General features: G+C 31.8%; 4 protein-coding genes across 5 annotated transcripts; all 4 read right to left on the reverse strand.

The window, feature by feature from the left end:
- Positions 1-2,106: 2,106 nt before the first annotated feature.
- On the reverse strand, positions 2,107-7,033 carry LOC130798281 (uncharacterized). Of its 2 annotated transcripts, XM_057661204.1 has the most exons (7): positions 6,581-7,033; positions 4,926-5,649; positions 3,809-4,442; positions 3,604-3,704; positions 3,434-3,523; positions 3,220-3,341; positions 2,108-2,723 (listed from the first exon to the last, which is right to left on the reverse strand). In XM_057661204.1, exons 2-7 carry the CDS (start codon positions 5,559-5,561, stop codon positions 2,576-2,578), a joined length of 1,731 nt encoding a protein of 576 aa, XP_057517187.1. In that variant the 5' UTR covers positions 5,562-5,649; positions 6,581-7,033; the 3' UTR covers positions 2,108-2,575. The 2 variants fall into 2 exon arrangements, with proteins under 2 accessions (XP_057517188.1, XP_057517187.1); XM_057661205.1 differs by lacking the exon at positions 6,581-7,033 and having other exon boundaries at positions 2,107-2,723.
- A 1,526-nt stretch (positions 7,034-8,559) lies between these two features.
- LOC130797902 (membrane protein PM19L) lies at positions 8,560-10,558 on the reverse strand. Its single transcript, XM_057660691.1, has 4 exons — positions 10,332-10,558; positions 9,637-9,856; positions 9,180-9,225; positions 8,560-8,859 (listed from the first exon to the last, which is right to left on the reverse strand). The coding sequence occupies exons 1-4, from the start codon at positions 10,456-10,458 to the stop codon at positions 8,737-8,739; spliced, it is 516 nt and encodes a 171-aa protein (XP_057516674.1). The 5' UTR covers positions 10,459-10,558; the 3' UTR covers positions 8,560-8,736.
- A 759-nt stretch (positions 10,559-11,317) lies between these two features.
- Positions 11,318-18,647, reverse strand: LOC130797901 (serine/threonine-protein kinase CDG1). The gene is made up of 8 exons (XM_057660690.1): positions 18,203-18,647; positions 15,947-16,342; positions 14,868-15,242; positions 14,400-14,612; positions 13,018-13,401; positions 12,679-12,922; positions 12,440-12,587; positions 11,318-12,334 (listed from the first exon to the last, which is right to left on the reverse strand). Exons 1-8 carry the CDS (start codon positions 18,225-18,227, stop codon positions 11,960-11,962), a joined length of 2,160 nt encoding a protein of 719 aa, XP_057516673.1. The 5' UTR covers positions 18,228-18,647; the 3' UTR covers positions 11,318-11,959.
- Positions 18,648-23,563: 4,916 nt separating this feature from the next.
- Positions 23,564-25,744, reverse strand: LOC130798629 (uncharacterized). Its single transcript, XM_057661691.1, has 2 exons — positions 24,923-25,744; positions 23,564-23,850 (listed from the first exon to the last, which is right to left on the reverse strand). Exons 1-2 carry the CDS (start codon positions 25,478-25,480, stop codon positions 23,812-23,814), a joined length of 597 nt encoding a protein of 198 aa, XP_057517674.1. The 5' UTR covers positions 25,481-25,744; the 3' UTR covers positions 23,564-23,811.
- Between the last annotated feature and the right edge of the window lie 1,434 nt (positions 25,745-27,178).

Raw genomic sequence — 27,178 nt, forward strand, 5'->3', positions numbered from 1 at the left:
AAAGTTGTAAGTTGTAGTTTGGATACATGAATCATAATGTCTATCTGTAAGGATATCCATAATAGTCAATATCATAATTAATGTTTTGATTAATTTGGATCATGTGACGGGTTACCAACATTGTTGTCAACAATTTCCTACAAGGAAGAGTTAATTAATTATTATTATGTAAGAAAAAAATGATATATGGTTTGATTATGAGTTATGATTTGGTGTATAATGTCAATTATTTCTTGTATTAAGATATCTAACTGGAGCAATTATAGTAGGTTTAATGACATTGTACAATATAAAAGTGATTAGATATTTAGATTATATTGATAAATTTAAATTTTGTGGTCCAATCGGGTTGATCTCAGTTTAGGGTCGGATAAGTAGACATTGTCATGAAACGGGTTTAGTTAAGATTCGGGCTGGTTGATATTGGATTGAATCGGGTATATGACCGCGTTGATATTATTTGGGTCGGTTGATGTTCGGTAGCGATTTCGAATCGGATAAAATTTGATTACGGGTTGTCTTCAATTTTGATGAAAATCAATTATGATTGATAAAAATATTAAATCGGGTAATTTCAATACAAATAAATCTTAGGTTTATTACTTCAATAAAATTTGATTACGGATTATATTCAATTTGAATGTTTATCGTATTAGATAGTAGGGCCGAAAAAATATATCTTATTGATGATTCATATATGTTCATGTACTCGAATGTTAAAATTCTATATAATTAAGATTAACATTTTGATATTGGTATTGTTATATTAGTGATGATGAACTAATAAAGTTGGATTATATTTTAAGATAGATTAGATAAGGCATTCATAACTTGAGCAATACTTTAAAGTGAAAATCTAACCTTTACTTGTTTATTTAACCAAGTCAAAATCTTAAAATATTGGTTAATTATTTTTATCCTTTTATGTTATGACAAGAAATGATAATTATAATGGATTGAAAATTACATCAAACTTATGATTGGAGTATAATTATAATTTGTTGTTTATGTAATAATATGTTGGTAGCTGGACTATTTTAATAATTATTTAAATTATGAGTGCATGAAAGGTTGTATTTAATGATAATTGTTTTATAGTTTGATGTCCTAATTGTAGTTGTAGTAGTAATGCAAGATTCCTTTCAATTATTATTCGTTCTCTGCAACCTTGCATGTTTGTTTTGGGCATGCATGAAACAGGGAGTTCCAAACATAACCGAATTGTACTATTTACAACTGATAGTAGTAGTATCTAACAACCCTACAACTACAGGTCTACAGGTATTGTTAGAACATAACAATACACTTTTTTTTCATAAATTTTGTTTTGCCCAATTTACTTTTGGCAAGAAGATTAAATAATTGAATATAATGGATTAAATTAGTAAATCATTTAGAAATAAGAAACAACATATAAAAGGTAAAAATGCGAAAATCATATTAAAAAATTTAAAAATAGGGCAAATTTATTGAGACTGACTAAAATGAAAAGTTAAGGCAAATTATCAACATTTGATTATTCCCGTTATTACAAGTATTGTTGTATTAACCCATTCTACTACTTTTGTTCTGTCTTTTGGGGGTTATTAGTCGTTATACTTGTATTGCATTTTGTTTATGATGAAATTTAAAATTTTATTTTCATTTGTAAGTTTTCTTGAGTTGATGACCTTTTTTATTATAGCCCTATTAGCTCCTCCTCCTATTAATGTAGGGTTTGTCGTCTTCTTTTCTCCTATTATCTTGATTATAGTTTTTATGATCAAAATATATTGAGTATGATGATAATGATGATGAGAAGGTGAGTATTTGGTTAATGTTCAGATTTGTTTGGTTTAATTCAATTTAATCAAAAGAATCTAACAATTACTTACAAGTTAGAAAAAAAAAATTGGTGATGAATCCAAAAAAAATCTCACTACAACGTACGAAATATGAGATGATTTAAACCAAAATACTCTAATTTATTACTAAGAAAGCAGTTAAAAGTAAGAGGAAGTACGTATCTTCAATCTTCATAGTTAGTTACTCTTAACAAGTAACAAATACTACTATGTTTCCTTGAAGTATCATTAAAAGAAAAAATAAGTTGTTTTAATAAAAAAGAAGGCAGATATTTAATAATATATATAAAAAAAAGTAAATTATTTAGATAAAAATAAAAAAGAGAATAATTTATAAATGAGATTGAAAAATAAGTAAGACAACCCAAAATAACAAGTAACGTTAATTGAGTGAAAGGAGCAACAAATTGGTAAAAGATAGTTAATAGAAATAAAAGAGAGAATAATGTATAGATTAGAATAATCCATGTTGCATACAAAGCAACATCAAAAACTAATAGCAATTTGGGTATACTAAGCAAGCAGCACCTAAGTCAGTGCTGTATGGACCCATTAAAGAATGACTGTCCAATTGGCTAACAAGTTAAGGTGGAACAATCTATGGGCAGGGCGACTAGTGAGACTCAAACTCAATATTACCCACAATACAAGGTTAAACCCCAGGTAGGGGACGTACTAAGAAATGAATTGAAAGATGTATGTACTTCTACTCGTATATCTTCTACTTCATATCAATAGCTTGCCGGTTTACTTTGCTCATTAGCCTGAACTGCCTTGTAGCACTCGAGGCTGCAAATTGGCAACTTTGTCTTTGAATCTCTGTACTTGTATGGATTATTACACGATGCCACTACACATTTTTCCCGTGGTGGCGGATAACTGAAATCCATTCCAAATAAATGAAATCATTATCATTATTATCACATATAACAACAAACATTATCAATATCATTATCACAAAGCTAATCTATGCTATCAAATAAATAGGTAACCTCATCATCATCATCATCATCTCAACATCGTACCTAGTATAACCCGCCCATAAGAATTAAGATCCGAGTCTGGAAGGGAAGGAAAAAAAGTGGCAACTCATACCCATATAGAAGGATGCGGCCAAAAAGTCCCTCAGATAGAGAAAGATCCACATAAAGAAAGATTACTATCAATTTGACATTCAAGAGTCACATGTAACTTGGTTGTTTTACATCCATTAAAAAACAGAGAAAAATATGAATGAATCAATTCAAGCAAGACAATGCATGGCAAAAAATATAGCAGAAAACCAGTTCAAAAGGGCAAAAAGCAATGAACCTTCACTACTTAGAAAGAGTATTAAAAATATTGAAGAAAATGAAGATGGCAGTGAAATATTTACCTGTGAGGTTTAGAGTCAAAAATACTGGGCAAGCCTTCAGGAAAGGTAACAGTTGTGACATCAGGACCCATGGAAACTCGGATGCAATGTGTTGCACGCCAAATTTCATCAGCGGCCTTTTCCTGCATCATACAATATTATCAATAATCTCTCACAAGTTAGAGTACTCTTCAATACAGAAGTAACAAGAGCACATACTGTCTAGTACTAGTACCTTGGCAAGCTCTTCTACTCTTTTCTTCTTGTTATCTTCCCGCTTTTTCCTAGTGGAGTCTTGACCGAGAATTTTTCGAATTGCCTCAGCCTATTACAAAATACCCATACTAAGCCCACTTTTTAATGTACACAGAATATTAAAAAGAGCAAGAGAGGTGGTAAAAGAACCTCTAATTCCCTAGCCGCCTTCTCATTTTGCACTTTACGTCTCTGAGCAGCCTCAGCTTTCTGCATCTGTTGATCCACTTCGGACAGCTGTTTTTTTTTCTCTGTGAAGGGGAATATATCAAAAGATTTGATATAAAAGTCAAAAACTTGCAGAAAAAAAATCACCAGACAACGGTGATGACCAGAATAAAGTCAAAATCCATACTTTTAGATAGCACCGGAGGCAGTCCATTTGGAAATTCGATTACACTACCACCAGTTGCAGACGCATTTCTTCCGGCTTGAAGTGCCCTTTGACGAGTTGTCAGAGTAATTTCCTGTGGGGGCTCAACAAGTGCATCAACAGGTTCCTTTCTTGATTTCTTCTTAATTTTGCCCACAGGCTCACCATTAGATGCAGGTTCTTCCTCTTCCTCATAGTCAGTACCCTCAGATGGAGATCTCGTTTTTCCACCTTTACCCAACGGTAATGGAGCATCAGCTCCTGTGTTTAGCGGAATATTTCCTGACGACCTTGGATGCTTCCGGCTAGGATCTCCATCATCCTTTCCAAATCCAGCATAACATTTAGCAATTTTTAGCTTTTTCATGTATCTAACCTCATCGTCATCTTCATAATCATCAAAACCATCAGATACACGCTTCTTGGATATTTGTTTGCTCTTTTGCACTGAATCAAACTTGTCGCTTTTCTTTACAAAGCCATTCTTTCTAACCCCCTTCATTGTGGATTCGTCCCTTCCAAAAGTAAGCCCTGATTTCGAGAAATCCTTCCAAGGAATTCCTTGTAATCCACCCTTTTTGTCTCGAGACGGTGAGCTGTTTGATTCTGAATTATCCTGAAAACCAAAAGTTATAGTTCCAATCAACCCTAGACTATAGGTACTATTCACTGCCAAAATTGAATGACAATTACAATAGATATATAATGGCAATTAGCACAGGAACAGGACTGAAAGGAAAACATAGTACTTCAAAATGACAACACATAAAGTGTAGTTTTCAGGTTATTCAATCACCAAATGAAATGTAAGCCTCCCAAATCGAGCAAATGACATGTCATAATTACAGAAAAGCCAATTCAAACATGGAATGCTTCACATAAGTACAAGAAAAATCGTATATCAAATGATTCATCTCCGAACCCATGGATTAAAGCTGCAAAACACGAGATACTCATTATCAAGCACAAAGTTAGAAAATCAAATATATGGAGTGGGGACATGACTTGGCTAATACTACAATGAACCACATATAAATACAAGGAACGATAAACATATCAATTCGAATATCGATAAAACAGCTACATAAGAATCATTTACCTTATGAGCAGACTTTTCTCGTGTTACAGTAGCAACTTCAACATAAGAACTTTTTGAATTGCCATCAATAGTGCGCATGGCACCTCCAACTTTCAACTTAAGTCTTTTTAACTTGGTATTGTTTCCCAACACATCAGGGGATGGTCCTGTAATTTCACCTTTCTTTCTATTCAATTTCATGGTCTTTTGTGGTTCCAAACTTTCTTTTGCCCTATTTGTAATTTTCCAATCTTCGAGGGCAAGAACACACTCACGGCTTCTTATATGATTCGAGCCACTATGTCCCTGCTCTGAACTATATCTAGGTCCACTATTACTGTATAATTCATTAAGTCTTATATCTTCTTTATAGTTTTTTCGATGTTTTTCACCATCCAACACACTGGCTGCTGGAAAACTTGATACACATGGACTAAGACTAAGCTCTTTCCCCCTTAAAATGTGATCACCACCACTAATCTCATCACTGGAGCCAGCCTTTACGTAATTAGATGAAGGTGAGGAAGACAAAGGCGAGATGTCACGCTCATTGGATAATGGTTGAGATTCAGGTCGAGGCGGCCTGGGGATATGACTCCGCTTCTTTTTGAAAATGGTCCCAATTCTATCAGACCGAGAAGAACTACAGCCTTCCATTTGAAGTATAAAGCATTCAAAACAACTTCGAGTACTGCTACTACTACTAAATGTAGAATGTACGGATTCCCAAAAAATCAATGGAGCACTGCAAATGCAAACACAAATATAATACATCAGTTTCAACCAAACATACGGTTAAACCGTACTGAAACCATCATTTTGACAGAAGAAAAAAAAAAAGAAAAAAATTCTAGTAACCAACACATTTCAGATTTCATAATGCAAACTTAAACCCTAATAATCCAGATATAAAAAACAGCCTAACCTCAAAATTTCACGAAAAATAACAATGCAAGAGCCTTAATTCTAATTGACAACAAATTATTTTTTCAAAAACGACAAAAAAAAAAAAAGCATCACCATATAACAACAAACAAACCCCCAATTTACATAAAATCAAAACAAAACCCAAAATAACACAAAAACAAAACAAAGCCCATTAGAACTAACACAACCCAGATTCTATAATGCAAACTTAAACTCAAAATCCAGATATTCAGATTCAAAAACAACCTAACCCCAAATGATAACAGCAACAATGACAGAGCTTAATCTCAATTGACAACAAATTTGTTTAAAAAGAACAGCAAAAAAACATCACCACATAATTAACAACAAATAAAACCCTAATTAACACAATCAAAACAAAAACCCTGATTGACACAAAATCAAAACATAAACCTAATTGACACCAAATGAAAACAAAACCCTAATCAAAACAAAATCAAAATACAAAACCCTAATTAACGCTGAATCAAAACGAAACCCTAATTAACGCAATATCAAACAAAACTTTAATTAATCAACACAAAATCAAAACAATACCCATTAAAAACTCTACCAATCAACACAATCCAGGACATATAACGCAAACTTAAAATCAAATGCCAAATACAAAAGAAGCCAAACCCCAATAGGAAAACCCACAAAAAAATTTCATCACATAACATCAACAAAAATACAAGAAAAACCAAAAAAATAAATACGCAAATGAGAGAAGTAACAAGAAACATTACCCAAAGAACGAAATTTCGAAGGAGACGAAGAACGAGAGAAAAGGGTTAAAGAAAAGACGAGAGAAAAGGGGAGTGACAAGGAAAGATAGAGAATTGAACAAGGGGGTAATGGGTAAATGGGAGAAACAAGGTCAAGGGTTTTTCAGGGCAAAGAGAAAAGAACAATAATAAGAAGAGTAGTAATATGAAAGTTGTAGTACTAATTTTGTTATTTGTGGAAGAAGAGGAAGGATGAGGTATAATAATCTTCACCATTTTTTGCTGCTTAAAAGTTGAATTTCGAAAAAAATACCCTTTCCGCAAGGAATGGATTGACAGATCCCTAATTTTTCTCGAATGCTGCTCAACAAACCAGAAAGTTTTAGGTTTTTCCTTGCAATTCTCTCTGTTATTTTGCCCAACAAAAGGTGTACTATTTCATTTGTTTGTGACTAAAAGGCTGACCATGAAGTGTGAAAGACTGCAACTCCAAGTATTTGCGCGGGCTAACTTCATTAGTCATTGCATACGCCTAAGTCGGTTCATTCTGGTTATTAGATCGATTTTAAATCTAAATTTAAATGTTTTAAGTCAGGTCAAAATTAAATTTTGTATCTATGTTTATTTTTGCATCATTGTAAATCTAAGTTTATATTCAGATTTAGTTACACAAGGTCGATAATTGTTAGAATTACATTTTGAATATTGATTTAACCAAAATTAAATTGAAACATGACCAAAATCTAGTGGGTCATAACTTTAAAGTTCGACGAATCACCCGATAATACCGGAAAAAACTTGTTCATATCTAACTGTAACTCAAGCTTACAATTTTACATTATTCCAAATCAGGACTCACTATAGTTCTAGTGAATTTTTATATTTTGAGTCAACATTTCTTTATTTCAACTTTAAAATCAGTTTTTTAGTTCTATTTCATAAGAAATTATTTTGTTAAAAAATAGAAAATGTTTTATATATTTTCTTCGAAAAGAATTAATGATAATTAATATCCTTGACCCTTGGGCGACCTTAACAAGACTCAAATCTTGCAAAACTCGACCCGACTTAAAACTGACTCAACATGAAAATGACCCAATCTTAAATTGATTTGGTCAAAATTGATCCAACTCAAAACCTAAACGACCAACCGTTCATTATTTACATCCTTGGCTTGCTAAGTTACTATTGCCTAACATAATTTTTTTTTTTACTTCGACCATTATTATTCTTAATAACTCAATTTTGGTTGACTCGTTAATTAACTTTCGGCTTTCAATTTACCCGGTTAGATAAATAGTCCAAACTTATGTTTAATAAATAAATTTTTTCTATTTAGGGTAAAGAAGAATATTCGCATGACGAAAAGAGGAATAAATCTTCTCATAGCTGGTGAGACAAACTCATATTATAAGGATGGAAGAAAAGGATACAACGTGTATGACCCATAATTCTTGTATAGTTGATGGTTTTGGATTTTATAAAAGGAAATACTATTAACTGAAAACTATAAATAGTTTTTTATTAGCTTTTAATCTGTTGGTCCATAATTTCTTTAATATATTAGTTATTATTCCCTCGGGTTCAATATGTTTTTAACACTTGACCTAATAGTTCTCACAATTTCACAATTTTTGTCAAAGTCTAAGTGATTAACCGATACGGAGGAAATAGCCGACAACTAACTAATTTTATCAAATAATTATCCCGACATCCCGTTGTTTTGTAATATATCCCCATTTTTGAATTATAATGCACTAAAATAAGAGAAAATGATTCAATAAATTATATGCATTTTTTAGTTATGTGAAGTTGTACATAATGTTTACTAATTTTATTAGTTTTATAATTAACAAAGGTAAGGTTGTATAGATTCGTCCCTTTCAAACTACATTCTAAATAGGAGCCACTTTATGATATTAAAGTAATGAAATATTGTTGTTTTGTATTTTAATTTTACATGTAAAAAATATTGATAAAAGAAGTCAACACCAATAATAATACATTAATAATTGATATAGATTTCTTGTGGCAAATACTCTTGTATAAAACCCATTTTCATTACAATAATCCTCATAAGTTTAAGAAGCAATTTATGCTTACTTTAAAGTAAGCTTATTTTTTAAAATTATACAATCCAAAAAGAAAAAATACACATTCAAACTTGAAGTATTATTTTATACTCTGCCTGTAAACATCCTCCTTGCATTTGAAGCAATATTCTGAGCACTAGCATGGATTGCACCAGTACACACCAATTGTGTCCCACTCACAATTATCATAATCACTTCCAAAGTTCTCTGTTTTCACACCAAATCAATCATATATGGTAAAGTAATTGATTAATTAAAAAAATAAAATACACTTTTCATTAATTGATTAAATAGTAAGTATTTTTTTTAAGTAGTTACGGACCTATATTAGACTTAGAGATGATCAGATTCCATCATAAAGTGTAAATTATATTATTTTTATTAGGAAGATTCGAAAAATAAAAAAAATATCATGACCTCAATATTTTTTTGTTTATGTTAAATTTTGAGGACCATATAATTTAAATTAAGGGTTTTGTTCAAGACTAAGATCAATTTGAAAAGCATACGAATATAAAAGTACTCACCAAGTTAGAATCAACGTGTCCCAAATGAATTTCCTTACAAGCCAAACTGAAAAGAAAATCATAATTCAATTTTCGAAAAAGACTATACACTTTGTAGACCGTGGCAGAATATGTTACGGTTTACGAAGTAAACATGTTTTAGCGAATAGAGAGTAATATTTGTTGAAAATATTTTATATGTGAGATAAGATTTGGCATTGATAAAATAAAGGGTTGTAGACTTGCATACATATTGGATGAGCTGATCCTCCTACAACCATATGGTTTTAGAAAACAATAAAACTCACCAAGTGTATGTGCAAGTCAACGCTCTTAACCCGTGGATTTGTGGGTCCAAGCAGACGAATATCCCTCACATGTGAGGGCCACGGTGAAATTATGTGACAAATTGTCACAGCCTAAAAATATTAATTAGAAATACATGGTTAAAAAATATATATAAATATAAAAGATGTACCCCATGGCAAGAAGTGTGAGAGCCCAAGTGGCAAAAGAAGAGGAAGCAGCAGCATACAAACTAGCAACAGACCATTCCATAACATTAAACATTCCAAGAAGAGAAGTTGTCATCCCAACAACTCCAATAAGTAGAGATAATATTATGAAGAATCCTGTTGCCATGTTTCCAAATGGGAAGTAGATTGGAAATATTTTTGCAGGCAGTCTTAGTACTGAAGCTGTCATTAATTGTAAACACCATTTAATCATTAGTCTCAAAACAAATATTTCATTATTTCAATTTCATTAATTGATTATCACTGTGTCATATATGTGAATTTAAAGTAAAATCATTATTTAATTCAAAATGAGGAGTAATTGAGATTCGAATTCATGACGTCTTGTCATGCTGGCTCTGATACCATGTTAAGAAATTAACTCAACTTAAAATTTAAAATTTAAACTGATAGTTAAGATGTAAGAATATATTATATACTCTAACAGATAATAAAGCTTGAACCTAAAACAATTTGACACACAGTATTTTAACTAACTTAACCAATACATTTACTAATATGTTTAAATGGTGTTAGTTGATAACATTGAATAATGTTACAATTTGCAGTTATTTTACTCTAATTCACTATGGTCATTCGAGATTGTAAAAGATAAAGAAAAGACGAGAAATTCAAGATGGAGGGAAGTAATTGAAACCTTGTTCATGTGATTTTTCAATTCCATGATTAACAGCCCAAGAAGACATAAGCACAATAATGAAATACAGGATTAGATTAACTATTAAGAGCAGTGCAGCTGCTGATCTTGAGGCTTCTGAAGCCATTAGTGTTAATTACTACTACACTAATCAACAACCTAACAAGAATAAATTAAATACAGGATTTCTTTTTTTAAATGGAGATTTACACACTATGAAAGGAGATACAGAAGAAAATATTCATATATATATATGGGTGAATTTGAAGCAGTGGTTCCTTGCTTGAGGGATTAGCCATGCAAAGAAGGAAACAAAAACTGGAATCAGAATATAATAAATTGAATTAAATGAGAATGTTTGATGTTTGGGGGTTCCACTTCGAATAAGATGATTAAATTGTTGGGTTAAAGCTTTTCTTCTGGTTAAAGAAAAGGTTCAAGACTTCCAACCTGTTGGTTTTCAGCTTTTCCTGATCATTTGGCAAAGAATTTTAGTCTTTAATTACTTCTATGATTGATGATAGATGATTACCTATTTTATACAACTTTCTTTCTTTAATAATTTGTTAATTTTATGATACGCGCCTGTTAGACTCTTATAAGGAGAGAAGCTAGCGAGAATCGAATTAGACTCTAACTGAGACATCATCGGATTTTCAATATTTTGTGAGTTAACCTAGTTATAGACTTGCCACAATTTTTTCCCTCAATCTTTAGTTGTGATTTGTGAAATCACTGAAATGTACATTGAAAATAATGTATTATATATGAGTAAGAATTATAAAATGTTAGAAATTAACAATCAATAAAATTTGACTTGATCATATTTTAACTCGTAAAAAGAGCAAAATACAAATTAAAAATAATTGATGAATATTGTTAAAAAGGAGAGAAAAATAGACCGAGACGGAAGGAATATTATATAATATTCATTCACTTCAATTTAGTCATAGTATTCAATCATTCTAGTCAATAGATCAAGAGGTCAAATCCAGCAATAATATAGCTAAAAGAAAAAAATAAAATAAAAATTCCCAAGTCAATTGCTTTCTTAAAGTTCACAGATTCACACCAAATCTCAAACGAATATATGTAAACAAAATTTGAGATGATAAAGCAGTAGCATATTCTAAAACTAAGAACTTTCTGGTAATTCAGCAAGAAATTTCAACCTGCACATTTGACTTTAATAGATGAACTCCGACAATACAAAGATAAATGTACAAGGATTTTATATTTTAAACAAACAGGCTAAAATAGTAATCCCAGAAAACATAATGAGGATGATTTAGGTGAGGGAAAAAAAAAGAAAGGAATTCCCATTTAACCCAGATTTTTTGGTAGGTCCTTAACCTGTATAAGATGAAAGAACCGAGTCCACCGATACACATATCTACATCATTTTGCGCTTCAAAGTGATGCAGTAACACCAAGGAGCTTCATCGCCTCATAGAAATTTGTCGACGGCTCTCCGTAGTATACAAGGAAATTCATTTCTTACTACACAAACCTCACCAATGATAGATCATCTTCAGAAAGCAATCAAACCTGTCCGGCCGACTAACATGAGCTGTTTCTTTCTTCTCTCTGAGTGAGCAAGCGAATGGAATGTACAATTCAAATCTACTTCATCTGCCTTCATGAAGATCCTCAGAGAAAATTGCTGTTCGAGATATATTTTCATCAAAGGTACTCAAACCGGAGTAAGGGCCTGATGAGAAGATAGAAGAAGTCCCATCAGATTCGAAGGTAGTCGAGGACTGTCTAAGGTTCGCTCTCATATTAGCAGATCCTGTGCCAGTGTCTTGATACTCGGTAACCCGTTGCACCATTTTAAGAGACTGCACCACCTCACCCATTGTGGGCCGTTGATTCGCCTCGGGAGCAACACAAGCAGCTGCAATGGTGCAAACCCGTATAAAATCTTCCTTTGGGTAATTTCCCTGAAGCTTCTGATCCACAAGCTCTTCCAGACGATCCTTATCTCTCAGAATTGGCCTTGCCTGCAGAACAGTAAAATCTAGTCATCCCATCTTTTCAACAGAAAAAAGGTTTTAAATTAGAACACAGTGCGAGAGAGAGCATGTATGTACAAGTATAAAACTAACCCAGGTAACAAGGTTCTCCTGCCCAGCTGCCTGCGACATATCCACAGGCTTTTTTCCAGTCAGTAACTCCAGCAAGACAACCCCATAGCTATAGACATCACTTTTTACGAGTAAATGACCGGTCATGGCATATTCTGGAGCTACATACCTGTTTGCATCAATTAAAAAAATTTTAGAAACAAAAATCATACAAAATAGGAAATGATGTGGTGAGTGGACGAAAAAAGATGGGGGCTGACCCAAATGTTCCCATAACTCGAGTTGACAGATAATTTTGCCTGCCTTCAGGCGCCTGTTTAGCAAGACCAAAATCTGCAACCTTCGCATTAAAATTGTTCTCAAGCAATATATTTGACGCCTTAAAGTCTCTGTGGATGACACACGGTTGCGAGTCTTCATGCAAGTATGCAAGTCCTCTAGCAGCATCCAGCGCAATCTTCATTCTTGTGTCCCAATCTAATGGACAATTCACCCCCAGAGGACCTGACAGTGTTTTTATTCAACATTTAATGTCAGATGACACATAACATAAAATTAGGCAGGAACTTCAATTGGTATTTTAAATAATTTTCAAATACCATGAAGCCAGGCCTCCAGACTTCCATTAGGAACAAGTTCATAACAAAGCAGATTTTGAGAGAATTCGCGGCTGCTATAGTAGCCCACAAGTTTCACGAGGTTACGATGATGTAGCCTGCTAAGCATTTCAACCTCAACCAAGAACTCCTTGTCACCTTGAGGCCCACCGTTTGTTAGTCTCTTGATTGCAACAGCTGTTCCATCACTTAAGACACCTTTGAAAACTTTGCCAAAGCCACCCTCACCAAGTATGCTGGCTTTTTCAAAATTATTTGTAGCCTTCTTCAATTCTTCAAATGGCAAAAACCTCGTACTACTAGGGTGTGGAAGAGATCCTCCAGTTGGCGCAGCCTCAGAAGTACGTGACTTTGATACAGAATTTTCTGGAAAATCGAAAAGAAACCAAATATCAATTAAAAAGCAAAATTTGCAATAGAAGGGGAAAAAACAGTGTGTTGGCACAAGCAAATTGTGATCCAATAATTTCATAAAAAGAAAAGTTCAAGTATTTCTAACACAATTCTTAGAAAGAAATAAATCAATGGACTGCAAACTGCAATAAACAGCGAAACTATCTATTCTCTCTAGAAAACTAAGATGCTCTTCATCAATCAATCAATATAAAAATGTTGGAAATCTTGTAACGAGCAAGAAAAAGGAAAGAAAATGACGAGCAGCAGCCAAGATTCTACTATTTTTCAAACTCCAAATTTTACAGCTATTATTGACTCTTACAGCCAGATGATTGTTGGTCTTAATCATTGAGAATGGTAATGAAAATTTAATGTAAATTAGCTAGAAAAATACTTATAAGTCTTTATGATCATGCTTGTCCCACTTCTAGTTATTCTTTTTCTTCATAGAATTTATTTTCATTCACATCAATTGGGAAGATGGTATTAGGGGTAATCAAAAATTGGGAGAAAAACACATGTTTGAAGATGAGGGCTTCGTCATCATGAGAATCACAGCCCAACCATGAAAATTAACACAATACTCATTCATAGAACCACCATTTGATACTAAATGGATCGTTAAAGAAAAACACTTTAATTAGTACTTGATCCAGTGGTATCCAAAGAGACAATAATGGTTCAGATTTAATGATAAATATGAATACTCTGCAATGAAATAACATGAAGAATACCAAAGCCATGAACCCAAAAGATGGATCAAGTACATGAACCAAATCAACTTAATATATTGTCTACGGTGAAAGAAGTAACGAAAAATACAAGTTTGCAGCAAAAAAGATTATTTGGTCCATAGCCCTACCATTTGCTTTAATTTTTTTATAATTTAATAAAAGTTTGATATGCATCATAAAGATAATAACGGGATTTGTTGCATATGTTCATATATTTATTGCTGAAACTCATACCTGGATCTTTCATAGATGGTTTAGGTTTCTGATAGGATGAACAAGAACATATGACTAGCAAAAATATAATGCCAATGATCACGACTCCAGCCCCAATGCTGAGAGCAATTACAGCGATTGAGTTGCTCCCTTTGCTAGGGGTGCCTGATTTTGAAGCTGAAGCTGAAGCCTGATGATAAGGTGCTTTTGTTGGTCCAGCAGCAGATAGAGGAGCTGTGTACACAAGAAAAGGACCACTGTCATAAGAAATTCATACAGAATCTTGTGATAAATACACACAAAATTCTAATTTTAACCAGGTAACAAAATTTGGACAGCTGCTCAATTATATATTATGTTTACGAGCAAGCATCTATAGCTTGCAAGAACAAGTGTAACACAGCACAATAGGGAAGAAAATACAGGCCTCAAGGAAGAAAGCTATCTCAACAATTACAGAACCAGTACAAGTACTTGCAGTAGAATTACCTGGTGATGGAGCAGGGGGCTGATACCATGTCACGTTTAGAAGCTTGTAATCTCCCACACCTACTAATCTCGGTATGGAGACTTTATGCAACAAAAGTGAGGAATTTATAGCAGATGCAGCACCAGGTGAGAAACTGATCCCAGTATGTGGAGTAATATCCAATGAAATATTTAAACTTGTCAGGGTAAGCCAATAAAAATTATTCATTTGCATCTGAGGAGCACGAAGACCCAGTCCTGAAGAAAACTCATCAAGGAAAAGACTCCAATTTGGATTTTGAGACACATTCAGAAGCAGAAGATCAACCTTGATTGGATAAACACAATGGCAGCTTGGGGTCTGTCGTTTCTGTACCATATCAGGTCCACAACAATCTGAAAAAAAAAACACCAAGGTCACAACTGATGAAGGTATTAATATGAAACCGATAAAGACTCCTAGGTTAATTTGCACATTAACAGAGTTCCAGACTACAAATGATCTTGAACAGATGCACATATTCATTAATAAATGATTACAAATAGTCATAATCATCTAAAGGCTATCTATAAAAAGAAAAAGAAAGGAAAACCAGGTAAGAAAGAGGGAGGTGAGTACATGACCACTGAAAAAATGTTAATAAAAATCATCAAGTGAAGTTCCACAAAAAACATGAACCATAAAAATTGAAATGAAAATTTTTTTTTACTTATAAGCCGATAACTGGCTCAACCTTCCATAAAAACACCCCAAATTGTAGTTCAACTGAAAGCAATCTCAAGAAAAAGAACCAATATCAGAAACTATCCCCAAACTTGGAGGCATTCCTAATTCATTGATAAGTGAAATTGTTCATAGAACAGAAAAAGGTATGATTATTGGAATAAGTTCTTCCCAAAAGGGGAGCAAATTATGGTCAACATGAAAGACCACAAATATACAATGGAACAGAAAAGGGAAATACAAAAAAGTATTTAAGAGCCCTGTTTTGCACCTCAGAAAGGCAAAGCATCTATTTTTGCAACAGGAAATGTCTCAAAGATGCCACAATATACAAGATGCTATAGTGTAATGACGTTATAATGAAAAGTACTCTTACTTGAGACTTTAGGAGGAAAGGGTGGCTCAGGTAATCTAGACTCTGCTGGAGCTGCTCCAGCCAAGAGAGGTGGCATAAGGCCTTCAACTGGTGAAGCTAATGTGTCATTTTTATTCACGTTTTGAGACAATATAGAACCAACAGGTGGATGGCTGAACGTTAGTGGTCCATCTGGAGCTTGAACTGGTGCTGATGCAAGATACCGCCTCGAGTGTCGCAATATGTGATGTTCCTTTGATTCGACTAGTAATGGATTGCCATTCGCAACACGGTTGGGAACAGTCGATGGTGTTTTAGCAGATGATTCCAATAATTGTGCACTATAAGATTCCCCGCAAGCGGGAAATGCCATGTAACATGATACAAGCAGCCATATCAAAATTTTACTTGGTAATTCTGCAATAAACAACAAAACGTAAAGATGATAAATGAAGGAATTAAGTCAAGAAGACCAGAAAATGAACTAGAACCACTGGAACATAATAGAAGTGGTCAGAAGGGGAAATGCTACTCATAAAAATGCAAGAGCAACGTATAACCACAGAAAAAAATTTTGATGTCTTCACGATCGAGGTAACGGTCTTGATGTCGTGGACGCAGCGCAATGTGAATTGTTGACTTTAAAGAATTCATTTTATCACACTAATTCAAGGTTTCTAGAGCATATATAGACCTTTAAAAACCTAATACACTTTGAAAAAAGATAATAGTGGGCAGTGGCTAATATGGTAGAATAATAGTTATAGTAGTTATTACTCTATGATTTTATATCATGGGTTACATAAGGGATTATGTGTTTCGGTAAGCTCAAAATTCATTATAAAGCGGTCATTATGTAACAAAATATCCTCATTTTCATTCCATTAAATACCCAATTGAAATTGCATCTTCAAGCAATATGAATTTATCAATAGAAAAAATAATTCAGTGTATATTGCAAGACAAGTGCTGTAAAACTAAGGTCATATTTTTTGGAAACCCATGAAGGTATTACATACATGAACTGTTGCACAAAATTCTAGGGTCTTGGCTAGTGAGAACTCAAAAATATGTGAGACCAAATGACACATATATCAACTAAACGATAAAATGAAAAGAAGTCTAATGATGGCAAAACAAATGCCGTATCATACAAGCTCTAGATGATACAGGCGAGTGGCATCTGAAATTCTTTTAACTATAAATCACAAACAAATTTTGCAACTATTTTCAATCTTCAAGAAATATTCATTAATCTTTTTATAATACAGAATAAACACTTGGCTAATAATCATTCCCTTTAAATGTAATCATCAATCAAATGCAGCCTGAGTTTTGAACTCGAAAAACTAGCACATTGTTTTCATTTAAAAACTTTAGAAGATAGAATTTAGCAGTTAAACTAAGCTTCCTTTAATAATATCAATTTTTTTTTTACTTATTTCCTCTCTTCTCCTAACCAACCGAAAAACTGCCATCCCAAAAGGGGAGCAAGCACAAAAATACTCAAACTCCAGATGTTCTAACACATCACAAACAAAACACCAAAAAGCCTTGCACTCAGAAAACTAATACTAGATGGATCAATCCACATTATTAGACCTTAAGTGACTACATCAGAAACAAAATCAGCAGTAGCATCAGCCATCAACCTCAAAACTAAAAGTTCTTACACATAGTGCAAACACAAGGCCGCATCAGCATATCCCAACTATTACCTAACTCAGATCATTCACCTAACAAGCCACAACAGCATCGGACCGTGCTGCACCCATATCAAACAGAAGCTTCATCTCTCAAAAATTGAATGATTGAAAAACTTAACTTACCCATATCCAACACTGTATCGCCTTGACACATTTGAAGAATCCAAGTAACACAATTATATGTTCTTCCTCCGAACTTCAATACGAAATATAAAAGTTTTTCAGAAATTCAACATTCCTAAGCTCATTCGTACCATGTTCCAAAATTAACTGAATAAGGTTTTAATTCTGGCATTAATGCCTTAAAAAAAACACACCAACCACAAGACAAATAAACACAAACTACTAATTGAGGGAAAATAATTCAAATAAACCCTTAATCGCAAACCCTTAGTTAAGCTAAGTAAAGCAGGAAATTGAACACCAATAAAGCTAATTTCAGCTGAATCACAATCAACATTTCATAAACCACCGACATATAATTTTCAACTAAAATTACAACATGAATCAATCTAAGAAAAAAAATAGAATGAAAATTAAAACTCAAATAAACAAACAGATAAAAAATTACCGGGAGTCAGCGAAAGTGGTTTCATGACCGACACAAAGAAGAAAAAGCTAAGAGTGTGTTTGGATCTGAGAAGATGGGGTAATAGAGGAAGAGCAAAGCATCAAAGGAAGCTTGGTAGTAAAGTAAAGCAAAACAAACAAGGTGGTAAGTCAGAAGTAGTCGTAGCAGTAATACAAAGAGGAAGAACACCAACCACCATTGGTTAGAAACAGTGCACCAAATGAATAGAAAGATGAAATTGGTGCAACGCCATGATTAATTGATTAGAGAATGGAGTTAATTTTCGAAACTCAAACGCCATTTTTATGGGTTTTTGAAATCAAAGAAAGGTACAAATGAAATCTGAGAAATTAAGGAGAGAGAAAAAGATGGTGAGGTCTCCTCGTGGAGAGAGAAAGGCCGGTGGGTACACTGTTTTAGTTGCAAGTACTCTCAAGTCTCACCTTAGTTGGATTACTACCTTTTATACGGGGAATTTTATTGGATTTTTTTTTTTGAAAAAACAAATACTTGTATAGTTGTATTTTACTCTTTTATTTTCTGTGATTATCACATTTGATTTTTTTTTTTGTTATTTTTAAAGTATTTTTTTTATTTTAAGTTAGTATATAGTTGAGTGAGATTTTTTTTTATTTCAATATAAATTTTAATAATATCATTTTTTTATACTCTAATAATTAATTATGCATTTTCTTTATTTTCGTAAACTTTTATATTTTAGAGTTGAAAACCCTAAATATCATCTTAATTTTTCTATTTTTCCTCTATAAAATTAGACTAATTTTGAAATATTTGGTCCTATTAATTAAACTTTTGAGTCCTTTGTATTATCAACCATGGAGTAGATGATTTTAGATTGTCCTCTATTCTTTGTTCTTTGTACTTGTTTTTTATTTTTTGTTCTTGATTAGTTGATTTTATTTTTCATGGTGTAAAAATCTTAGATTTCATTTGGTCAGTTGCTTCGGTTTGTTGGAGTATTAAACCCTAGATATCATTTTCTTTGATTTTGTGACTCACTTAATCTAAGTTCTTTATTCTTCCATTTACGGATCTTATTTGGTCTGTTGCATAGCTTTGTCGAAGTATAAAACCCTAAATTTCATCTCTTTTGATTTTTTTTGGCATACTATGGTGATTCCAAACACACCACAAGACCCATTGGAATCAAATTTTTCAATCAAGGTTTTGAAATAAATAAAACTTTATTTTTCAGACATAAATGAAAAAAATTTAAAAGAGTTCTATTATATCCGAAATAACCCTAATTAGGTTATTAAGTATACTAGTATTGATCTAAATTAAATAGGAAGGTTAAAGATAAATGAGTCAGCTATGAACTATTGTTAACCCCTAAGAAGAGACAGGCAATTTGTCACTTTCCTCCATAGATTTCAAATTATAAGTACCAAACTAAAATAGACTACTTGGTTGGGAGTAAATTCTAAATTCTATAGGATGACCTTTCATTTGATTCCTAGTCTACCACGTAGCTCATTTGACCGTTGAAATAGACTTGCCTTTATTTCTTTCATTTTATTGGTAGATTCTCATACAATTTGCTAAATAATTAATACTCCCTCCTATTCAGCTGAACTGTCCCATTTGACTTTTCACACTTGCCGAGGCAACATTTTAACTCTTAATATCTCAAATTATGCTTAATTAAAAATTATAAAAAGTTGATATTAATAATCCTTGTATTGAGACGAATCAAACAAGATCCCATATGACTATGTTTTAACTTATAGATTAAGAGTAAAATACAAATTAAGAGTGATAAGTGAATAGTGCCAAAAAAAAATGGGACAATTCAGCTGAATAGGAGGTAGTATTAAATAATTCATTTTTATATTAAGAATACTTATTTTTAGTTGTTTACTTAATACTCCACCTCATTATAGTGTTGTGAATAATAAAATTGACACTTTTGAAAACACATACACTTTCATTGTTTAAAAAGTTAATTTAAAAATATCTCAGAAGTACTTATCTAACGTGAGACATTCTCATACTTCTTCCGATATGAAATATTTGCTACTTTATTGATATTGATATTATTATTTTCAAAATAATTTTATATATTGCGATTAATACGTATGAAAAAATATAATTAAATGAAAATGTTTAATCGTCTTATAGCATATTTTAATGATATTAATTTTTTTATTATATTTAATTATTATTAATTAAAAATATAAATTATTAAAATACCGTCTTAATTTGCGTAAAAAATAAAATGTAGCAAGTATAATAAAAGACTAAATTTTGTTGTTATTTGGTTTGGCAACATGGGTGAAATTTCATTCTTTTTGCAACGATTTTCTTAAAAATAGAACTCGATTATCTTATGCTCTTTCATTCTCAATATTTACTTTTTCTTTAATATTGTGTTTGAAATTCATGATTTAATTTAAATTTTGAAACCGATTCAAATTTAGTGTTTGATAAAATTCAAATTTAGATATGAATTTGTACTGCCATTACATTTAAGAAGTAGTTTAGTTAAAGTTGAAAATTTGAGAATAATTATCCAAATCCTATTATTTTTGAATTCTTTATTTACGGTTTCATAATTGAAATGATCTATAATTTAAAACGAATTACTTGTTCTCAAGAATAACCCAAGAGTATTTCGTCAAACCAAAGACTACAAAACTAATTGTCATTTGTATTTTTCATGAAAAACTAGTATTTCATGAAAAATTATTTTTGGAAGTTATACCAAATAATGAGTTTTTCGTTTTTAATTTGACTTGACGTATCGAGACGACCTTAAAAGTGAATTTGATGATAATAATAATAATAATAATAATAAAATTATTTAGAATAATCGAACATATTATTAAATTTTTTAAGATAATTCTACTTATTAATTAATCATAAATTATCTGAACTTATGGGAGTATATTTGCCAAACATATACCTATCAAATTATGACCTCTTATAACAATCTAATTACATAAATAAAAGAGAAAGTTTAAAATATAAACTAAAAAAAAATTTAAAAAAAATCCTACCCAGCGCTTATACCTTCCCACCATTTCTTAATTATATGTAAATATAATTAAATATTTACCTTGCATTTGAGAATTTAAACCCAAAACTATAAACGCAGAAACTATAAACTATAAGCAAAGAATCAAAAAAAGAACCCTATTAAATTCCCAAATAAAAAAAATAAATTAATAAGGTTACCTTGCGTTTGAGATTGTAATGGTGCCATTAAAATCTATAGTGCAGTTTTTGGTCAGAATTATTGGAAAATTCTTTGAGTTTTTCTTAGTTCATTCAAAAATTCATTTCAATTTAATTTATGATTAAAAACTCATAAAGAAGGAAGAAAATTAAAGGATGAAAATGTTCTTATTTTCACCTGGGCTGGTTTGTTTCTCATTCCTTTTTTTTTTAAACAGAATGCAACAAAGTTAAAGTATTTATTTTTCTCACTCAAGAATGACCAAAATCATAAAAAATGACAAAAGTTAAACACAGAGGAGAGAGAAAATGGAAGACAAGGTGGTTTAGTTGAAGAAGAAAGCTGATTTAGCTGGTTAAAAGTAATTTGAACTTTTAAAAGCGGATGCATTCTAAAGTTCGAGCCTTTAATAAATAAACGCAAGTTCAAACCTGTAAAAGTAAATGAGCTAAAATTCATACCTTTAAAATCAAACAAAACCACAAAAAATTCGGTACAATTCTAAATAATAAAAAGTTAAAAAATATTGTTAATGCAAATCTAGTGTGATATGTTGTGAAGATTGGAGTTAGAAGCTAAAGATATGAATACCCTTAAAGTGCAACCTAATTTGTGCAGAGCCGTTAAAATTTAGAGTTCTTTGCAAAATTTATATTTTACGTCTTATTTATAGTAAATATATTTTTTTTATTAATAAACTTAATATATTTTTTTAATAAACTTTTTTATATACGGGAGAAAAAAAAAGTATGCATAGTCAATCAACTCCACGTTCTTAAAGATCCCCTTGGATTTGTGTATTAAAAGAGATCAAAGGTACCATTAAGCATAGTATTATATGGCCAACAATTTTACAAGTAGTTTGATATGGTACGGTCGGTGGGACTTTCTTCTTTCTCTCATAGGACTCAAGTTAATATGGTTACCCACTTATAGGCCCATACCTCCTCAATATCTTAGCTAAATATGGGGTACCCTCATAATCAAATTTTGGGTAGGTGCCATAAAATTAGGGACACTAATTTATTATTCCAAAGGAATTTAATTCTTTTTCAGCTTAGAGTGAGTAGAGTCTAAAGGCCATTGTATACAACGTGAGTAGAGATGATAAAATTTCACAAAGAATGCCATCGTGTCTTAGAGACTCATACATTTAATCATGTCCCTATGAATTAATATTAAATATATAAATAGAAGATTAAATTGAGCGGTTAATATAAAGAGAAAATTAGTTTTTGGATAAAATTAGAAAAAGAGTTAAACCATTGCTAAAATAATGGTGAAAATTAAGGGATAAACTAAAATAGAAAATAGGGCTAATTTATAGAGAAAGATGAAGGATTCATCTAAAAATAGTATATCAACAAGTTACCCAATATTCGTGAATAACATTACACAAATTCTCATATGAGACTGTCTCATGGTGAGACGGTCTCATATAAGACGTGCTGATAACATATGGTTATATTTCAAGGTCGTCTCTTTCATTTTTGGGATTCAGAGTGAAAGATGGACCCCTAAAACTTAAGGCGCAATAAATAATATCACAATTTTTTTGTTATATATTGATATTTAAACTAATTTACGAAAAACACTAATAACTCATTACTTGACAACAATTAAGTTATATTTAAATTTGATTGAAGTTAAAATATCAACCTTGTATTTGACAATAAATTTTTTTAGACCCTAAAAAATTAGTCCATTTTACCCTTACTAATCAAAGTTCATATTATTTTCCTTATGTATACCTAAAAAATTAAAAATCAATTGCTAAACAATGCCTAAAAAACAACTATTGTAAAATGTTAGGAACTAATGGACTATACATTTTGTAGAATTTTTTTTAGTCAATGTGTTAAAAATAATGAGTATTGTATTGTATCCAATTCAATCGTGTAATGGGCCAATGGGAATTTTGACTTATTATGGACCATGAATTAAGTGGGAATCTTTTCATGGACTGCGCATACTGCCCCTTTATTTCAATTCTCTAGGCACAACAAAGTCACGCACATTAGTACTAACTTAACTTGCATCAAAATATATGCATTAATTAGAATTAATGTTTAACCTACATCAAAATATATGCATTCACAATTTGCTATTACTAGCTTTCTTCTCTCTTATTAATCTCAAATAAAATTTTAAATTTTAAAGTAATTTTGGCTACAAATCCTCTAACAATTCATATAAATAAACATATTAATTTGAAATTTTATAATTGTGTTATTTTAAATTTACATTGAAACTCACAAAAAAATAAATGAGAAAACAAAAGTAATACTCCTATTCAGAATTCATTACTAATCTACATCAAATATAGGAGTATGTATTATTGATCATGGTTATGATCATCAACCCAACATTCTGCACAAAGTTAGATTTAAGGGAAAAGATAGTGGACAAATCATATCCGTATCCACTCGAGGGAGAAGGCTAATAAAACCTGCGAGTGAAAGAGTCCTACGACATCAGATAAAAGCACCAAAATAAATAGGCAAGACTGCAAATGCAAAAGCTGGAATAAGAGAATGCATTACTATTACTTAATATACAATATATAGTACGATGAGAAAGTGATCCAACATTCAAAAAACATCACTACTCATTGTTCATTGGGCTTAACTATTCATTATTGATCAAATACTTTTAAGCATCCCATCTATTGAAAAAACAACTATTTTTTGTATAATTTTCTCCTGAATTATGGCTTTTGGGCAAATAATAACTTTCTACATTTTGTTTTTTATACATATTTTTAAAAACCAATATTTTTTTACGGATTTATCAAGCCAACAGAAAATAAGAACTTTATAAAATAGGCAAATGAGAGATTTTCATCACTCGAATAGCCTAATACTTTTTTCAAGAATGAAGATGATAGTAAGGCTGGTCGTAGCTCAGTCAAAGGCGAGTGTAAACGAGGGCCGACGTCCGTTTAGTTTCGTTACGTGGAAATACTTCTCATTACGTCAATAAAATAACAGGGTGTGAACTTACATATATATTTGATGGGCTAATTCACCTACAATCATATGATTTGGGAAACAATAAACATCACCAAAAGTGTGTATGCAAGTTAAGGCTCTTAACCCGTGGGTTTGTAGACCCGAGCCCACGGATGTGCCGTGTCCACACAAATGGACCATAGATTATGTTATGAATAGTCACGGCTAGAGGGCATCCACTTCGAAAGAAGAAGACTGCTATGCGTTAATGATCAAAGCTGATGTCTACATCTTATCCCTTTCCTAAAGGCTAATTACCAAAACAGCCGAAAAACTAATTCATGAACTATTTAACTAAAATTTGTCCTTCACAAAACAATGCAAGAATGTGGTACAATTTATTCCCAAAAAAGGTTAATTATTCAACTAAATCATGAATAACCAAAAAGACATCGGATCAAAGAATCAACAAGGTAGCTTGAATCGGCAAACAGGGCAAAAAGGGGTCCTTTCAAGCCACTCTTTAATACAATGAATATGATATACATGGAAACAGGGTAGCTTAATCACCTCTATTCCTTTTAGAAACTTCTCCAAACAAATCGAACATTCTGAATCATCGTCATCATCAATCACCATTGCTTCTCGCTCCAATTTCTCAACCACTTCCCTTTTGGTTGCTAAAGGCGGCACCACCTCCACCTCCCTATCCATCGACATCAATAAATTGATCTCTCTATCCCTCTCTATCCTCCTCAATTCCATCCTTCTTGAAATCGCCGCAACTCTTTGCGACGAATTTTCCGTCACTTCCAGCCGCACCAACACATTAATCAATCCATTAACCCGATTTCTGCGAGATAATCTGTTCATTCGATCGATTTGGAAGGTGAAATGCGCAGCCATATCGTTGCGAACAGGTTCTGGAACATTGAACTCTTGCAATAAATCTGACATTAAAGAGCTTTGATTTTGGCCAATGAAAGGGATATTGAGCGATGTCCGTTGCTCCGATTGCGATTTCTTATGAACAAATTCAACTTTAAACCCTTCACCGTCGGACGATGCGGCTCCAATATTCTGCGAAACCGTGAAATCGTACGAAGTGTTTCCGTGAAAGATCTTCATGGTTTTGAAGACGGCGGCGGACAGAAGGTGATTTAGATGGTAAGAAAGATTGATTGCTGCTAAATCATTGTGATTAGGGTTTATATTTCGAGAGAAGGAAAGAACATAAACTGATGGGGAAAGCCTAAGAGTAGTTATTTTGTGATGAAAACTAGAGGAAGAAAGAATTTATACTCAGGTTGTATTAAGGTTATTTAATAATTAATACATTTTAATTTATTTTATAAAAGAAATATGAGGCCACCACTGTTATCGAGTAAACCCTACTTTTTGTTCACAAAAATTCTTTTGGTAAAAGAAATTATAGGAATCTTTTCTTTTAACTAATTTGATTGATAGAGTTTTTGGTTAAGATTATTTTTTTAATAATAAGATTTGATTTTCAATTTGATTGAGTCATAAAGAAAATCTCTATAGTTTAATTCAATTTAATATTTACATTAATTAGATTAATATATTTTATTAATTAAGCATGGTGACCTCACGAATTAATATATTGTATTGATTTTATAAATTATTCGTCATAAAATCTATTTTTATATTAGGATTTGCTAAGGGACGTCTTAAGATATTTGTTAACAAGGATAAAATTTATATAAAGTAGAATAATTTTTTAAATATTCAATCATATGAGTATTAATTAAATTACCTAATATAATGTAGAATTTAGAAATTATAACTAAATTATATGTTAATATGTATTATATTATTTTTATCTTTTGTTTAATTTCCTAATTTAATCTTTCAAATATATTATTATTATTATTCTAATACGTTATAACGTTTGTTAGCATTTTCATTTATATTAAGATTGGTTTTAATAATAGTTCTAAAAATAATCTTCAAAGTTTTTTTATTCAAAGTTTTGTTGACTTTGTCAAAGGCATTAAAATTGAGGAAACAACTAAGTGCTATGATAACCTAGAACTTGGTGTGCAAGTAAACATGAAGTTTCTTATGATTCCAGTGTTTTGAATGCAAAATATTTGGAATATTAGCCGATTCATGCTTTTGAAATGGCAAAAGTGCTAAAGAATACTTTTTTTTTTTTTTTTGAAATACTAAAGAATACTTTATTTTGTAAGTGGTAAAGATTACTAAAACCTTAATTTTCAAGTATTCATTTTTTTTAATGAATTTCCCAATTGCTAGTTGACTTTCACTATAAATATAGAATTGATCGTTAATAACTTATTGAATAATTTTAGCTTATTAAACGAGTCATTTACCAGGTATCTGGTTTACTTTAAAATCGACCCATGATTCGATTCGATTAAGACGAGTCGGGTAACCGAACCGTCTCGAATGTTTCAATTTTTTTTGAAAATTGACCCGCCATTTATGTTGCAGGTCAGCGGGTCGAGTTTTTTGGAACACCCCTAGTAACAGCGGGTCATATACAAACAATATAGAAAAATAATCGTCCGCTGTACTAACAATGAATCATTAACATCCAAAGTCAATAACAGTCAAAAAAATCAACCCAATTGCCCCCTATTAGTAAGAGCAGGTGATTACTTGATGAAACAATTACTAGGATTGATATGATACGAAGTACTTTGATGAACAATAACGTTTACATTAGACTAACAAACGTTTGACGAAAAAAAAATTTCAAAGTGACACAATGATTTAAGGAGGTTCATCCAATGATGGCTACGTCCTCCGTGGTGAGTAGTTGCTTGTTTGTATTATTTC

The sequence above is a fragment of the Amaranthus tricolor genome, chromosome 13 (genome assembly GCF_026212465.1).
Source record: "Amaranthus tricolor cultivar Red isolate AtriRed21 chromosome 13, ASM2621246v1, whole genome shotgun sequence".
NCBI classification, from domain to species: Eukaryota; Viridiplantae; Streptophyta; class Magnoliopsida; order Caryophyllales; family Amaranthaceae; genus Amaranthus; species Amaranthus tricolor.